The 16,951-nt window shown below is 46.0% G+C and overlaps 2 protein-coding genes across 3 annotated transcripts in view; both read right to left on the bottom strand.

Moving 5' to 3' along the window:
- Nucleotides 1–16,951, bottom strand: part of LOC147619906 (autophagy-related protein 8C-like) — a 56,258-nt gene that overhangs the window by 30,649 nt on the left and 8,658 nt on the right. The window lies entirely within an intron of this gene.
- On the bottom strand, nt 2,775–5,429 carry LOC147619907 (uncharacterized). Its single transcript, XM_086772666.1, has 2 exons — nt 5,067–5,429; nt 2,775–4,981 (listed from the first exon to the last, which is right to left on the bottom strand). Exons 1-2 carry the CDS (start codon nt 5,205–5,207, stop codon nt 4,502–4,504), a joined length of 621 nt encoding a protein of 206 aa, XP_086628792.1. The 5' UTR covers nt 5,208–5,429; the 3' UTR covers nt 2,775–4,501.

The following is a 16,951-nucleotide window of genomic DNA, read 5'->3' as shown; positions in this document are numbered from 1 at the left end:
GACTGTCAGTACTCTTTCCCTTGCAATCACTTGTTCTCTGCACCAACCAAACTCCTGGAAAAACTCTGTGTGCAACTAAGGATGCTGTACCTGTCCGTACAGCCTCTGCACACCTGACTGAATCTGTCCGTAGAGAACTATACGGACAGTACTACTATCACCTCAGTTTACTGGTGCACCTGCTGTATTCGACTGTACCTGATGGTACAGTTCTGTACCTGCAGCACAACCACCTATCAACAGTCGTACAGATAACTGTACCTGCTGTCCGTACAGTTGTACCTGCAGTACAGCCTCAGCAGCACCCACAGCGCTGCCTGTACCTGCTCAACCTTTGTCAACGCTGCCTGTACCAGCAGAGCAAATCTGCAGCAGCCGTACTGTACTTGCAGTCGTACAACTCTATACGGCCTGCACACGTGGGCTGGACTAGTAGGTTTGCACAGAAAATCAGCAGCAGAAAACAGTAAAACAGTAGTCCCACGTTGCTTCTCCCCTCCTCCCCAAACTTATCCTAGGACCCCAACTTTAATAATTATTAAAGTTCCCTAGGGGCCACTAAGGCCTAGGGGCAACCACACATATAACATTAAAATATTAATGTTCTAGTTCCCCCCTTCATACCTAGGGATGTCCACACATCATTATCTCTGTCCGGGCACCCCACATGTGAATCATTTAATATTTTGACTCAGCAACCACCATGCCCACACTTGTGCTGTTTCATTTTCACAGGGCCATGACAGAGGGTGTAGAACTCTGTATCAAGATATGCTCTCACACACACACACACACACAAATAAGAGGATATATTCACACAAAGCCCTTCGTACTAAGTTTCTGTCACACCTCTAGAGATGCAAGGCAGACTCAGCCATAATGAAGCCTAGCACTAAGGGAAGTAGCAAATAGAAAGAATTAGTTCAGCAAATAAATAGTTGATAGGGCAAATGCACCGCTAAAGATCGAAAGAATAAGCACAATATCAACTGGCCGCAACTAGGACGAAAACTTCACAATGTGAAATCTGCATGTCCGCTAATACGGCTGAATTATATACCTAGATGAATCCAGGAACATGCCCAATGGCTGTCCATATATAACCAATTAAGAAGACAAACGCCCAATGGCTGAAAATCATAATAAAATGATTAAATATCCTTGCCTTCAATATTTGTTTGCAACGGAAGCCTTCCAAATAGTCCCCAACAACCAATATACTTCATGGGCAACCTTCCACAGAGAGAGAGAGAGAGAGAGAGAGAGAGAGAGAGAGAGAGAGCAACCAGCCTTAGGGCAGCCTATAACGGTGGTAGAGCCATAACCTAGAGTAGAGAACCACCAAAATAGAGAAGAGTTGCCAACATGGTAGAGGCCAGTTTGCAGCAATAAAGCCTGCCCAATGATGAGAGTGGGCTCCAATTTATAGATTTGGGGCTCTCATGAGCTAGAATGGCAAGTAAAAGCTACAATGACAAGTGTAGAGCTGAAGTGATAACTTGTCTCACTCTGATCTATTGTCCTGCCACGTCTCAAACGGTTCCCCCCCCATAAACTTCATTTCTAAAAATATATCAAGTCGTAGACATTCTGTCCAAGGTGCTTCAATCGCGTCCCTTATGGGCTGAAAGCCTGAATCATCACCTTCTCCGATCATCTCTCTTCGTTATGGAAAGCCACAACTCTTCAAATATTACAAGTGTAATTTTTTTTTATACAAAACATTAAGGCCATTAGCCTTAGCCTTATGTCCCAAGGCCTTTACATTAAGCCTTTCAAAACGTCTCGTACACAGCCTGGCCAACTACCAGCAACCACGACCAGCCAGCCCCCCTACACGCATGCGAATAGCCATCGCTACACAACCAAACCCAAAAAAAATAAACGTTAGCCACCCTAACATGCTCTTCTATGCCCACGACTACGTCATCTAAACAAAAAAAAAACAAAAACAAAAAAACAAAAAAAACCATCAGCCCTTCATATATGCAAACGTGGCCATCCCAGAAGAAAGCTTTTTTAAAAAAAGATAACAGTTTGTCATCTTTGAAAAGGACAAATCAAAAACAATCAGCCATGTAAATGGCCAGCACACACAAGAAAAAAAAAGGGGGGGGGCTACATTATCTGCATTGAAAAAAAAATCATTGTCCTCTATGCAGCACGTAAGCTCGGTGCCCCTCTCCTCTATCATACACAAATGGCTAAATGTGCAATTTTTCATAACATTAAAAAGGTGGACTGTCTATACAAGAAAAACCCGCAAATTCATCATCATGCAGACACAACCCACTTTGGGTGTCAAAATCTAGATCTATGGTTTTTTTTTAATAAAAACCCTACTACTATGGAGGACCAGATCCACCATCCTGACAGTCCAGCTCCAACTGACTGGTAATAAGCTTTGCAGCAGATGTTGAAACAATTCAACAGCAGCTTCGAGATTCTGGCTTCTCAAATCCAACAATTGCAGACGAATCACCATTTTCATACCAATTATGTACCAATAGTCGACACTAGAGCATCAATACCAAACAATGAAGGCAACATCCCTCCTGAGGTGGAAGGTGGCAATCTTAAGACTCTTTATCATCTTTTGCAAGCTAGTAAAACAAAGCAATTGGAAATTAAACCCCCTACGTTCTATGGAGGACACGTAATAAGTGCACACTTGGACAAATTACAAATTACAAATTATGCCTATATATTGACTCTATGGTCCTTACCAATGCCAAGAAGATTACATTCATTACATCCTTACTTATGGTAGTGCTATGTGTGAACAGGGCTTAACCAAGGGCACTTTTTCCCATGTGGTTTTTCCCCTCGGACATCAAGTGTGAAAGGACACTCTAACATATAATATTTTGTACTTCTATATTATAAGGATGTGGCACACATGCAAGGGTTGACCTGCATTTTGTGGATACCACACTTTTGGCTCTCTCTCTCTCTCTCTCTCATTTCTGTGTGTGAGCTTCTCTACCCTGCACCTAACCCTAATGTGAAGGTTTGTGTGTGTGAGTGTGTGAGTCCAACACCCAACAATTGGTATCAGAGCTGGGAGCTGGCCCTGAAATTCTGCTATTGGAAGAAAACCTGCAAATTTCCGTCGCTCTGCGGATTTCCGTCGCCGTCCGTCCGTCCGACAGTTCCGTCCGTCGATTCCGATCAGCGGTTCCACCGCCTCTGCCTCCGTCAGCCACCAAAAACGGGCGGCACTAGTGGGGAGCCCACCACCACCGCTCGGCTCGCGGGCGGCACCGCCCTATCCAGCCACCAGCGTTAGTGCCCGTAGCCCCACCGCCGCCCAGCACCGTACTTGCTCCGTTCATCCGACAGCGCTCCGTTTCGGCCATCCAAAGCCGCGCCGTCACATCTTCGTCCCGGCCGCCTTCGACGTTCCGTTCCGGCCGGCAATTCGTCGCTGTTCCGTTAAGGCCGCCAGCGTCGCCGTCACTGCTCTGTCCCGACCGCCGTCGCCCGTTGCTGTTCCATTCCCACGGCATCCGTCCGTCTTGCTCCGACCTCCGCACGCAGTACTGCGCCGTCCTGCTCCAACCTCCACACGCTGCCAGCCCGCTCCAGGCCCCCGCGATCCTGCCTGCGCCCTCCGTGCTAGCCCAAGGCCGCCGGCGGGTCCTAGTGCTGCTACGTGTGCTTGGGCTCGCCTCTGACTGGCCCAACACCACCGCCCAGCGCCCGCCTCTGACTGGTCCGACACCTGCCCAGCACCCGACTCTGACTTCGCTTGGCTGGCCCGACACCTCCACCTGGCTGCCACGTACATGCACCCGCCTGCAGCTCCAAGTGCTTCTCCTCGTTGAGTTCCCAGCTCCGCCGGCTCCCACCATCAGCTCTAGTCGCCTGTGTGCTCCCCGCCTAACATCATTTACACTCTGCAACTACAAGGTATTCCTAGTACACATTTTTGGTCAAACCCAAATACAAAATTTGCAGCCATTTCAGTGCAGGTCATATGCAGATTTTGCACACTTCTGTCATAGTAACCTGGACCGGCAGAAACGATCGGTTCGGACCGGGTTGGAAACGGCGTTTCCGAGTTTCCGCGAGGTCAGAAACGGCAAGAAACGGAGTTTCTTTTGAATTTATTTTAGACATGTAAAAAACATGCATAGAGACATCCTATTAAATAAACTTATGTCAAGAGATGCAAAAAACATGCATAGAGACCTCAAACAAGACACATCAAAGACTCAAGTGGACATTAGAATCATAACACTTAACAGAATGTAGATAATGGACATGTATGATGTCGCGGCAAATTCATGTGAACCATAAAAAAACTAAAGACTGAAGGCCGAAGCATACATAGCGAGCTGCAAATTGTGATCATAATACATCATACATATCAGCAATGATCATCAAACTTGGGAGTCAGAGGTTCAAAAACTACAAAATAACCGACATGCCGGCTGTCCATAATCCCTAAGGATAAGAAAAACTAAACAAAAAACATGGAACATCAGTGAATCAGTGATCACTGTTGAGCCTCATCTGAAGCACCCGAGGAGTCTGAATCCTCCTGAGAGTCCTCATGGCTCTCGCGTGTGTCCTCCCTGCAAGAAGATGAGTCCTCTCCAATTGCCTCCTCTCTAGCAGCACTAGTACTAGCTGCAGCCGGCCTCCCTCTCCTACGACAACCACCACGTGTGTCGTGAACTGGTGTTGTGGCCTCCTCGTAAAGCAAAGTGTAAAGATCTCGGTCCTCTTGTAGAATTGTGGGAATATCCCGCACCTTCTCAATGTCAATCTTGTCGACATTCACTTGCATTGGCTCAGGACCCATAGCTGCCCGCTCAAGAAGCTTCAAGTTACAATTGCAGAAAACAAGACGCTCAAGTTGGGCTGTAGTCAACTTGTTCCTCCTCTTCGTATGGTAGAGCGCCCATGTGCTCCAATTCCTCTCACAAGTTCCAAAGCTGCAATCTTGTGAGAGGACTCGAATGGCAAGACGTCTCTGTTCAAAGAGCAGATTTAGGATTAGTACATTATACAAATAAGGTGTCGCCGTTAAAGCTTAAGCGGAGGGGCTTCTTACTCACCAACGTAGGCACACCATGTCCATATTTCTCCCACCATGAGACCGGCTGAAGCTGCCTTTCTCGAAGTTTTGCAGTAGGTCTTGTGAAGTAGCCAGTGTTGTTGCGGAAAGCAAGGAGATCATCCTCTAAGCATCGCAACATCTCCAAATTGCCACCACGCCATTTCTCCACATAGGTTTGGAAGTCATCGTTTAGCTCCTCACACTCAAGCTGATCCTCGCTACGCCATAGAGGATGCAACACATGAGCCACAGCATGGATTGGTCTATGAAACCAAACCCAACGGTTTTGCCAAATCTCCTTGATCTCCGCGATTCTACAAGTAACAAACAAAACCAAAGAAAGACTTTAAAGTTAGAACTTAGAAAAGAGCCAAGACAAAAAGGCAATTTGGCAAAGGCTCATGAGCCATGAGTCATGAGCGAAGAAGTACGTACCTCTCTACAGATAGGTAGGCATTGTTGTCTAGTGCCTTCCCGATCCTATCCATGTACTCATAAATGAGGCCTAGTGTACTCCCCTCCATGTCCGTAATGCGTAAGACCGTGTAGATGAGATTTAAGGTCTTCACTAATGCCTCTGCCTCTTCCCACCATGCTTCATTGAGGATCTTGCGTCTAAAATCCACAAACTTTGGGGTCATACTCTTACCCGACTGGATCCATGCATCACAACTAATAGTGCGAATCAGATTTGGCCGCACACGAAGAAGCCGCTCAAGCACTATGAACATGTATGCAAACCTCGTAGTGGATGGCTTGAGAAGCTGCAAGGTACTATTAGCCCTGTACGTGCTCAAAACCTTTGGTCTTTGTGTCACAAATTTGACAATGCTCCTCGCGGTGGCAAAGATTTCGCTAACCCAAAAAATTCTCCCCAAATCCTCAATCAATAAATCAAGACTATGGGAGGCACAAGGGGTCCACACAATTGTTGGGAATGCATCCTCCAACATACTCCCCATGGAGACACAATTGCTTCCATTGTTCGTAATAACCTGCACAACATTTTGTGGGCCAATCTCCTCAATCACCTTCTTGATGTGTCCCCAAATAAAGAGACCTGTAACGGTGAGACCCGCAGCCGATGCATCAATGGCCTTGTAAAACATGGTGCCTTTGCAAGAGGAGATGAGCACATTATACACATTCCTCTTGCGTACAGCTGACCATCCATCACATAAGATAGTGCAGCCATATTTCTTCCATGTTTCTTTCAAAAACTCAAGCTGGCCTTCTACGTTGAGTTTCTCCTTCTTTAATTCTCGTGTGCCGATTGTCTCAGCCGAGGGACCCTCCCACTCACAGCCAATGCGGCTAACAGCCCGCATGGTCTTCTTCCATTGTATAGTGCGAGCGACATTGAAAGAGATAGCACACCGTATAAACAAGCACGTGACCTCCCTTGTTGCCTCCTTCATGGCTTGCTTTTGCAAGCCTGCTGTAATGCTTGCTCTTTGCAACGAACCCTTTGCAGGCACTTCCACACTAGGTAAAGGCGTCCTCTTTGCACTAGGGCCCTCACCCACACTCGAAGATACATGTGCACTGTCAACATCTGTCTGGCTCTCAACTCTAGTCCTCTTTGAAGAGGCCACTTGGCTCGAGGATGCTTCACCTGTTGCATGTGCTGCCATATGTTGCTCACCAACATCCAAACCAAGGCGTTGCTTTCTCCAACCCTCAAGTGATGCCAATACATCGGGCGGCACATTTTGACATAAAGCGACATCTCTGCCCGGGACATGCCCCAAATGGTCTTTTACCCGGGTCACTGAACCTGTTTTTTCATATCCACAAAAATTGCATTTCCACTTGCGGGAACCCCCACCTCCGACATATCCATCCCCTTTTGTTGCATACTGCCAATAGGGATCTGTAGGCATAGTGAGACTTGAAGTTGAAAGCACTTGCCCTCGAGAACACTTGCCCTTGGAGGCTTGGAAGCTGGGCTTGAGCCTTGGCCCTTGAAGCCTTGAAGAATGGGCTGCCTGGCAGCCACCTGTGAGACTGGAGAGGAGGCTGCTGCAGAGTACAGGCCTTGGGGCCTTGTGGGGGGCACTGGGGGCAAAGGCTTGAGCCTTAGGGCCTTGGCCTTGAGCCTTGGGCCCTTGTGGTGATAGGCGCAGGGTTCGAAGAAGTGCAGGAAAGGAGAGCGAAATGGAAAAAATGCACACGCCCCCCCCCCCCCCCCCCCGTTAAACCTGAAAAAAATAATGTACGGAAATGGCGTTTCCGCCGGCCTGCCGTTTCCGGAAACGCCCGAACCGTTTCCAGGGGGCGGAAACGCCGTTTCTTGTTACTATGACTTCTATGCAAGTCAGATTCAAAGGAAAGTTGCAGGTGCAATTTGGGGGATTTCTCAATTTGAGGCAAAATTGAAAATTGCATTTTGGGGGTTTTCAAAATTGAGGTCAAAATCAGCAAATTGAACCTCTTTCATTTGCAAAAATTTGGGGCTTTTGTGAAAATTGGCCAATTAGATGCACATTGAAGGGATTGGAGTGCATAAAAATTGGGGATTTTCAGATTGGAGCATGTAATTGGGCATTCGAGACGTGATTTGTCGCGTATGTATACACATTGTGTGTAATTGGACAATTTGGTGCAGGTTTACACTTGCTTTGGTTTGCAGGCATACATTTGCACAGGACATTTCGTTGCCTGACAGTGCACATTGGTGCTTGGTTTGCTTGCAGGTATATTTTGTTGACATGGCACAGAATGCTACAGATGTATTTGGTGTGCTCACCCAGGAGGACAAGCTGGATGGATCTAACTACTCCCTCTGGAGTTTCATGATCCGTAATTTGCTATAGCCAAAGGGCTTTGGGGCATCGTGTGTGGTGATGACACACGCCCACTTACCATACACGCCTCAAAGGGGAGGTGCTCAAAGAGCTCCTGATGTAACCTGCTCCCACACAAGAGCAGAAGAGATGGGACTCTAGAGATGCACAGGCCATGTCATTGATAGCCCTTTCAGTGAAAAGGACTATTATTCCGCACATTCGTTCTTGCAAGACATCGAAGCTTGCATGGGACACATTGGAAGCAATGTATCAGGTACGCAACGAGGCAAGAGTTGCCGGCAATTGGATCTTCTTTCTATGGATGAGGGTGACTCCATGGCATATCATCTCACCAAAGTGAAAGATTTGCAGGAACGATTGCTCAACATTGATGAGGTTATCCCAGACAGACAGATGGTCACCAACACTCTTCATTCTTTACCGCCTTCCTACTTGGGCTTTCACACCTCTCTCAACCTCTCAATGAGAGGAGGTGGTGATCTCGTCACTTTTGAAGAGCTCGTGGGTTTACTCTTGCAGGAAGAGCAAAAAACAAGAGCAAACTTATCGAGCAACCGTGGTGAAGACAAGGCATTTACAGCCAAGGATAAAGGTGAAGCAAAGAGCTTTAGGCATGGGGGACAACAGTCTAGCAAGGCTGGTCATGGACAGCCCTCTTCTGGTGGTGAAAAGTCTGACAAAGGGGATGCAAACAAGCCCAAAAAGAAGGGCAAATGTCACTACTGCCATAAGCCTGGACACTACATCAGTGAATGTAGGAAGCGGATTGCAAGAGAGAAAAGGAAAGAAGCAGGCAATGCAGTAGCAGACTCTTCTGATGAAAAAGAACAGCAATCAGCTAATGTAATCCAGGAAGACTACACTTTTTTGGTCACATGCACTAGTGACACACCAAGTGCTTCAGACACTGATATGTCTTGCATTGCATCTGACAGACAGAATGAATCATGGTATATTTTGATAGTGGTGCTTCGAGCCACATCACTTCATGCAAAGATGTATTTCAGCACTTGGTTTATGCTTCAAATGGCCGCACTGTATCATGTGCAAATCATACCACATATCCAGTAAAGGGAATTGGTAATGTCATACTTATTGCAGCCAATGGTGCCAATATATGTATGAAAAATGTATTGTATGTTCTAGGGATAAAGAAAAATCTGCTCTCTGTCTCAACCATAAACGACCAAGGTTTAAAGGTTGAATTTGAAGACGGGAAGTGTTTGGTAAAAGACCCATCAAAGGGTTATGAAATAGTCACTTCTGGAACACGATACAAAGGCTTGTATAAGCTGGACAGCTATGACAAGCATACTTATGATGCAAATACAGTGGCTGCCCACACTCCTGCTATGCATGATGCAGAGCTATGGCATGCTCGTTTTGGGCATGTAAATTTTCAGAGTTTGATGCTTTTGCAGAAGCATCATATGGTTGATAATATGCCACCTCTTGAGTCTCCACCAAGACATGTATGTGAGGGGTGTATTTTGGGAAAGATGCAACGAAAACCATTCCCCAAAGATGGAGCTGTTAGAGCTGAAAGTAAATTACAACTCATACATAGTGATGTATGTGGTCCAATGCGGACACCATCCATAGGGGGGCATCTTTACTTTGTCACATTCATTGATGACTACTCCAGGTTTGCTTGGGCTTACTTTACCCCTTGAAAGCGAAAGCACATGTGTTTACATGCTTTTGACACTTTGTAGAAATGGCTGAAAATATGTGTGGATGTAAAGTCCAAACACTCCGCTCAGATAGAGGTGGAGAATACATGTCAAATGCATTCATGGATTATATGCTTCAAAAGGGCATCAAACACCAATGTACTGTGCCTTATACACCGCAACAGAACGGTGTAACTGAAAGAAAAAATAGATCTCTCATGGAGATAGCAAGATGCATGGTGAAAGCACAAAAGTTGCCTCACAAATTTTGGATGGAAGCTATAATGTGTGCAACTCATGTGTTGAACAGGTGTCCAACAAAAGCTTTGAAAACCATAACACCATTTGAGGCTTGGTATAGCCGAAAGCCAACAGTGGATTATATGCGTACATTTGGGTGTTTGGCATATGCACATGTGCCAGAACAACTCCGAACAAAGCTAGATGACAAAGCAATTAAATGCATTTTTGTGGGTGAAACCGGCCTCTGATAGAACACCAGAGTGCGGTAGGAGCAATCACCCGTCCACTTGTAGTCTAGATGAAAAACAAAACACAGATTGAGGCTAGAGTGCCCAAATCTGAAAACACAGCGACACCTGTTGGCCCCAAAGCTTGGCGCCCCTTGCGGTATTTCTTTATTCCATTAAAATAATATGTATGGCTGAGTACAACACAAAAACCAGCCAAGAGATTACACCTGTAAGTCCAATCTGACTGCCCACAATTCCTTCTCAGCACAGAGGATCTATGCACACAGATCTGTGTCCTCAAGCAACACACTGTGCCTCCCTCTGATCAGCCAAGTTCACAAAGCAGGCCAGCCATGGGCATACATCTGGCATAACTCAAGAGCATGATACATCTTCTCAGCTCAACATACATATGCTGTTCAATCTCTGTCTTAATCCCTTGTCAATCTGCCATACTCCTCCTCTCACAAGGAGCCAGATAACACATACCTGTAGCAGACATCAAGCAATAGAAAGAGAGATAGATGAACAGAGTCAAGGCTTACCAAGTTCAGCTCGTGAAACAACTCTGGAGGAAGCAACAGCACCAATCTGTGCCTGCAGGCACTTGAACCCACAATCCTGCTTCACACGTGTGCTTGCACTTGCCTGTATCTTCCTCCTGATGCTCACTCCTATGCTGTCCTTGAAAAGTACAGATCTGAAAATCAGCACAGTACCCGTCTGTACCGCCTCGGGATACGTGCCAGGCGTTGTACTTGCATAAACAGCCTGCTGTCCACTTCTGTACCTGCCTGAATCAGCCTACACAGGTCTGTCCAGCACTCAGAAAAGCACCACCTGCACCTGTACTTGCTGTACCTGACTGCCCGTACACTGTACGGCAGTCGTACAGTAGGGTTTGGGCTGGAAAACAGGTTGTACAGCCTGTTTAGGGCTTCTGCGCAGCCACCAGCAGCTGCTCTGTGCGCCGCCAGCAACAGAGGAGAAAGAGAGAGAGAGAGAGAGAGTCCAGTACTGGCCGTACAGTGCTGTACGGCTGGTTTCTTCAGAAAAACAGCAACAGTCTGCAGCAAAACAGCCGCCTTCTCCTCCTCTTCAGCTTTCCCACGATTGTACTTCATGCGCATGAGAGAGACTCCACTTTTGCTACACGACTCCCCAAAAAGGGAGGAGAGAGAGTGAAGAGAGAGAAAACTCCTTTCCAAGTTAATCCCTAGGGCCCCAACTTAATAAGTTCCCTAGGGCCACTAAGGCCTAGGGGCAACTTTAATAAACATTAAAAGTTAATGTTTTAATGTTCCCCCTTCACACCTAGGGTTGTCCACACATCTTTAAACACTGTCCGGGCACCCCCCATGTGAATCATAAAATATTCTGACTCTGCAACCACCATGCCCACACTTGTCCTGCTCCATTTTCACAGGGCCATGACATACCCCCCTCTTGAAAGATGGCAAGCGTCCTCGATTGCATTCTGGTGATGCATCAAAATATCCAAAGTGAAATATACAATATGGCAAGATCAGCGTCCCAATCTCTCTGAGCCATACACATGTATCAACATTCACTGCAAACCAATGGCATAGTAATAGTCCAAGTTGTATACCACTATGAACCATACATATCCACAAAAATCTCCATGTGACTAGTACACATATATCATAGAAGTCCCATAAACAGATGTACTGTCAGCCTCAGTACCTTCGGATGAGATAAAATCTGCACCAAGCGACCTCTAGATGTCATCTGAGCCTGTCTGTATCAAGGGAGTGGAGGTGCTACCCCCCTCTTGAGCATCAGGTAATGCTCCAGACCCATGCTCTGCTGAACCTGAATGAGCCACAATAAGAGTCGGCTCTAACTCAAAGGCATCGAGATAAAGCTGCAAAACCTGAGGTGAATCTGTTAAGTCACCTTCCTCCATCCACTTCGCATCCATCGGTGAATAGTTCTTGAACTTCACAAGATAGCGACGGGAAACTTTACCTCGTACCTTCCTTTCTTTATGTGCCAGTATCTGCTCTGGAATCAGAACCTCATCAAGTTCCTCAACTTCCGGCTGAGCCTCATCTGATACATCCTCAGGCACATCCCCACGGAAAGGTCTAAGAAGACTCACGTGAAAAGCATTGTGAATCCTCCAGTGATCTGGTAACTTCAAACGATAGGTTACCTCACCAATCTTTTCCAAAACCTGAAAAGGCCCATAATATCGCATACTCAACTTAGGGAATAAGCGCTCTTTACCCTTCATCTTCTTGAGTCTAGCCTTTTCAAAACGCAAAAGAACCCAATCACCCAATGCAAACTGTAAATCACGTCTGTGACGGTCTGCGGCTTTCTTTTGCTTCTGCTGAGTTTTCTGGAGGGCCAACTTAACTCTCCGATAAGCTTCATCCAAGCTCTCCACATACTGATCAGCCTCAAAAATCTTATCCTTTGTATGCAAAATGGGTGGTATCTTCTTCCCTCCTTCTACAATCTCAAAAGGCGCCTTGCCTGTCGAGCTATGTACAGTGTTGTTATATGCAAACTCCACCAAAGGAAGATACTTTTCCCATTGTTGCTTGTGCTCTGACACATAACACTTTAGAAGATCCAACACTGTAGAGTTAGCCTCTTCTGACTGACCATCTGTCTATGGATGAAATGACGATGAAAACTTGAGAGTTGTACCCATGTTGTCAAACAACCCTCTCCAAAACAAACTCGTCATCCGTGGATCACGGTCACTAATGATAGATGTAGGCAAGCCATGATACTTGAAGATGTTCGCCATGAACAACTTCACCATATGATCCACTTTAATTGTCTTCCTCACGGGAATGAAATGAGCCTGCTTACTGAACCTGCATATGATTGTCCAGATACCATCATTTCCCGTTTGTGTCCGTGGAAGATCAAATACAAAATCCATGGCAATGCTCTCCCAAGGTCTATCCGGAATAGGTAAAGGCTGTAATAACCCTGGTGTCTTCTGACGGTCAAACTTTACCTTCTGACATACGATGCATTGCCTCACAAAGGCATCAACATCTCTTCTCAAGGTTGGCCAATAAAAGAAAGTCTCCACTGCTTTGACCGTGGCGTCAATACCTCTATGACCTGCATACGGTGGAGCATGACTTTCAATCATAACCTTGAGTCGCAATGGCCTGGTAACACACAGTCTGCCATGCATCAATAAAAACCCATCTCTGAGAGTGTAATGCTCATGCCGCTGACCCTCAGACATCTGATCATACAACCTTTCAAAATCCTCATCATGGGCATACTGCTCTTTCATTTCATCAAGCTCATGATGATAAGCAAGTGAAACAGCAGAAACCTGTGGCTTGCGTGACAAAGCATCTGCCACTACATTCTTTTTGCCTTCCACATGCACAATCTGGAAGTGAAACATTGACAAAAAGTTTGCCCAACGCATATGCTTCTCTGAAAGCTTAGTCTGCGTAAGGAAGTAACGCAAGGTCTGATGATCTGTCTGCACAGTGAAATCAGCCCCAAGCAAGTAGTGTTTCCATGTAGAAAGAGCGTGAATTACAGCCAACATCTCTTTCTCATACACCTGTAAATGCTTCTCAGCATCTTGCAAAACTCTACTCTCATAGGCTATCACATGTCCCTCTTGCATGAGAACTGCACCAATGCTACTTCCACATGCATCACACTGGACAACAAAAGCCTTTCGGAGGTCCGGTAACACCAATACTGGGTCCGAAGTAAGCTTTTCTTTGAGCTTTTTGAATGCTGTAATTTCCCGATCAGCCCATCTAAACGGAGTTGCTTTCTTCGTCAAAGCATGAAGAGGCGAAGCAATTTCAGCAAAGTGCCGTATGTAACGCCTGTAATAGGAACACAATCCTAGAAAGCTGCGTACATCATGCACGGTCCTCAAAGCTGGCCAATTAAGTATTGCTTCCACCTTTGCTGGATCCATACGGACTCCATGACCAGACACAATATGCCCCAAGAAATGTATGTCCTGCAAGAAAAACTCACTCTTCTTGCCATTAACCACCAACCTATGGTTTCTGAGTTCTGCAAACACAATGGCCAAATGCCTTCTATGCTCTTCCTCAGTTTGTGAATGCACAATCATATCATCAAAGAATGTGCCCACAAACTCTCTATGAGGTCGGAAAATCCTGCCATCATTCTGTTAAATGTGGCAGGCGCATTTGTCAAACCAAAGGGCATAACCAAGAACTCATACAACCCAAACGTGGTTCGGAATGCTGTCTTATGCACATCCTCGGGTCTAATGCGTATCTGATGATACCCGCTTTTCAAGTCAATACGACTAAAAACTGTGGAGCCCTGTAAGCGGTCCAATATGTCATCGATCCTTGGTATGGGGAATCGATTCTTGATGGTATTCTTATTCAGCGCCCTGTAATCAATACACATGCGCCAAGAACCATCCTTCTTCTGCACTAAGAGCACAGGTGAGCAAAAGGGTGATGAGCTAGGCTGAATCAACCCCTTATTTAGAAGCTCCTGCACCTGACTCATAATCTCTTCCTGTTGGGCTGCACTAACACGATACGGCGGTCTATTCGGTGGAGTACTACCAGGAATCAGATCTATGGCATGATCTTCTGGCCTCTCAGGAGGTAATTCTCCTGGCAATGACTCGGAAAAACAGTCTTGAAACTCATTTAAGAAATCAGCCCTGTCTTTATCTAACATTGACAAATTAGACTTAGACTCATCATCCTGTGCATCCTTTACATAAATCAAGTACGCGGAAAGATGCTTTTTCATTACTGATGAAATCGCCGAAGCGGATACAATAGGAACAGATTCCCCTTTGAGTTTTACATCCAATACATGCTCTTTCCCTCTATGAGTCAGAGTAATTTTCCTATTGTAAGTATCCACCACCGCATGTACCCTGTGGCACCATGGCATCCCCAACAAAACATCACAGCCATCCAAAGGCATGATGAAGAACTCTTCGCTGTCCACATAACCCTGCAAATGAAGCCGAAGCTTCCCAATGATAGGAGTAACAGGTTCTGCATACCCTGGACAAGCCATATTTGCCTCATGTAACGGCCCCATCTCCTCTGCGCGAATCCCCAATCGGCCAGCCAAATCTGGTGAAATGAAGTTGGCTCTAGCACCTGTGTCAAAGAAGATCAAAGCATTCTGATCTCTCACTTTGCCCCATGCCCTGCACAACTCTGTAGCTTCACCACTTAGCTGCTCACCCACAAGATCAGGAACTAAACCTGCAGAAGGCTTTGGTTTCTTTGGCTTGGGCTCTCCTTTATTGTCAGGATCCTTCTTGGACGTTCTCTTGGGACAATTGAATGACATATGCCCCTCTTCAGTACAGTAAAAACACTTTTGAGCATCTCTCAAAGCCTGTCTTTCCTCAGAAGTCCTTTTGGGCATTGGCAACTTCTTATACTTTGTCTCTGTAGACCCTTTAGCATCACGAGAAGCATGCCCAAATTTTTCAGCTTTCTTGCCCAATTTCTTACTGCCCTTAAATCCAGATGAACCACCTGTGAGTAACGCATTAGCTGTCATAGCATTTTCAATCATCTGTGACATGTTCGTTACTCTTGTCTTTATACAGTAATCGCGTACCTCCTTGGGCAGCCCACAACAATACTTCTCTACCTGCTCAGATAATGGCACGGCACGATAAGAAGTCACTGGGAGTAGAGCTTCCCAAAACTTCTTGTTATAGTCTTCCAAACTATCACACTTTGAAGCATCCAGCTTGTGCCATGCTGTCATAACATCCACCTCAAATGTAGATGTGAGCCATACGGAAGAGAAAACCTGTTTGAATTGGACCCATGTGGTGGGTGCTATGCCCTGCAAAAGAAGAGTAGACCACCACTGCAAAGCATTGCCCTTGAGAAAAGTGGCAGCTTTCCTCACCTTCGAGGACTCTGTGTAATTCCCACCAGAAAAAGCAGCATCAAACTGCTGTAAAAAGGTAAGTGCCTTCAATTTATCCTTGGCCCCACTGAAAGTGTCAAACTTCACTGCAGCTCCCCCTTCCTTGTAATCCTTTGCCTTTCCCATAGGCGTTAGATTATCATATGGAAGTGGTTTCGTGAGATTGCTGCCCCCAACATTCATACCCATCATTGGGTCAACATTTCCCATTCCAACACTAGGCATACCATACATCCCAGCCATGTTTCCAAACATTCCATGCTGCATACCTGGCTGCATGCCACCAAACATATTGCCTTGCATTCCAGGTTGCATGCTTCCAAACACATTTCCTTGCATACCGGACTGCATACCACCATACATATTCCCTTGCATGCCAGGCTGTAAATTGGCTCCAAAAGGCCCATACATACCCATGCCTCCCTGAGGATAACCCCCAGTCATGGATTGAAACACTGAGCCACCACCAAAGTACCCTGGATGCATGTTCTGCTGAGGAATAGGTGGCTGTCCATAGAAGGAACTCTGTGGGTTTGCACCAAAAGCATGCTGCATGTTCGGAAACTGTGCAGGAGATGGATCCTGTGGAGTGGTACCACTATGACCATGAGAAAGATTCTTCGAACGAACCTTCTTCTTCTTTTTCTGGGGCTCTGTGCGGGGCTCTGAGCGAGATCTCATAAATTCAGCAAATCTCTCGCTCTGTGTGAGCTGCATAAAAGTATCCATAACACCAGCCAAGCGATCTTTGAACCGAGCATCATCATCCTCTTTACTATGCACATCTTCTGGCTGTGTTACATCCTCATAAGGCTCAACATCTGCAGCCTGTTCTCCTGCAAAAATATCCTCAGATACATCTCTTTCAGGAGAAGTCTCTTGCTCTTCTTCTTCTTGATAGAAGTACTCTTCCTCTGTATCAGACATGGTTGCTGAATTTTCAGCGATGGCTTTCTCCAAAACAACCACGAGCTCACCCTCTTCAGAAAGTTGATGATTTAT

This window comes from Cibotium barometz, chromosome 32 (genome assembly GCF_041138505.1).
Source record: "Cibotium barometz isolate CiBa-2024 chromosome 32, ASM4113850v1, whole genome shotgun sequence".
Taxonomy (NCBI): Eukaryota; Viridiplantae; Streptophyta; class Polypodiopsida; order Cyatheales; family Cibotiaceae; genus Cibotium; species Cibotium barometz.
Note: the sequence above shows the minus strand (reverse complement) of the source record. Positions and strands in the feature narration are given on the sequence as shown.

What these genes read in the sequence shown, in the direction of transcription:
- LOC147619907 (XM_086772666.1), bottom strand. Translation starts at nt 5,207, where the DNA reads ATGTTGCGATGCTTAGAGGATGATCTCCTTGCTTTCCGCAACAACACT. An exon ending in GACATGGTGTGCCTACGTTG is followed by an intron (nt 4,982 to 5,066) that starts GTGAGTAAGAAG and finishes CTCTTTGAACAG; the next exon opens with AGACGTCTTGCCATTCGAGT.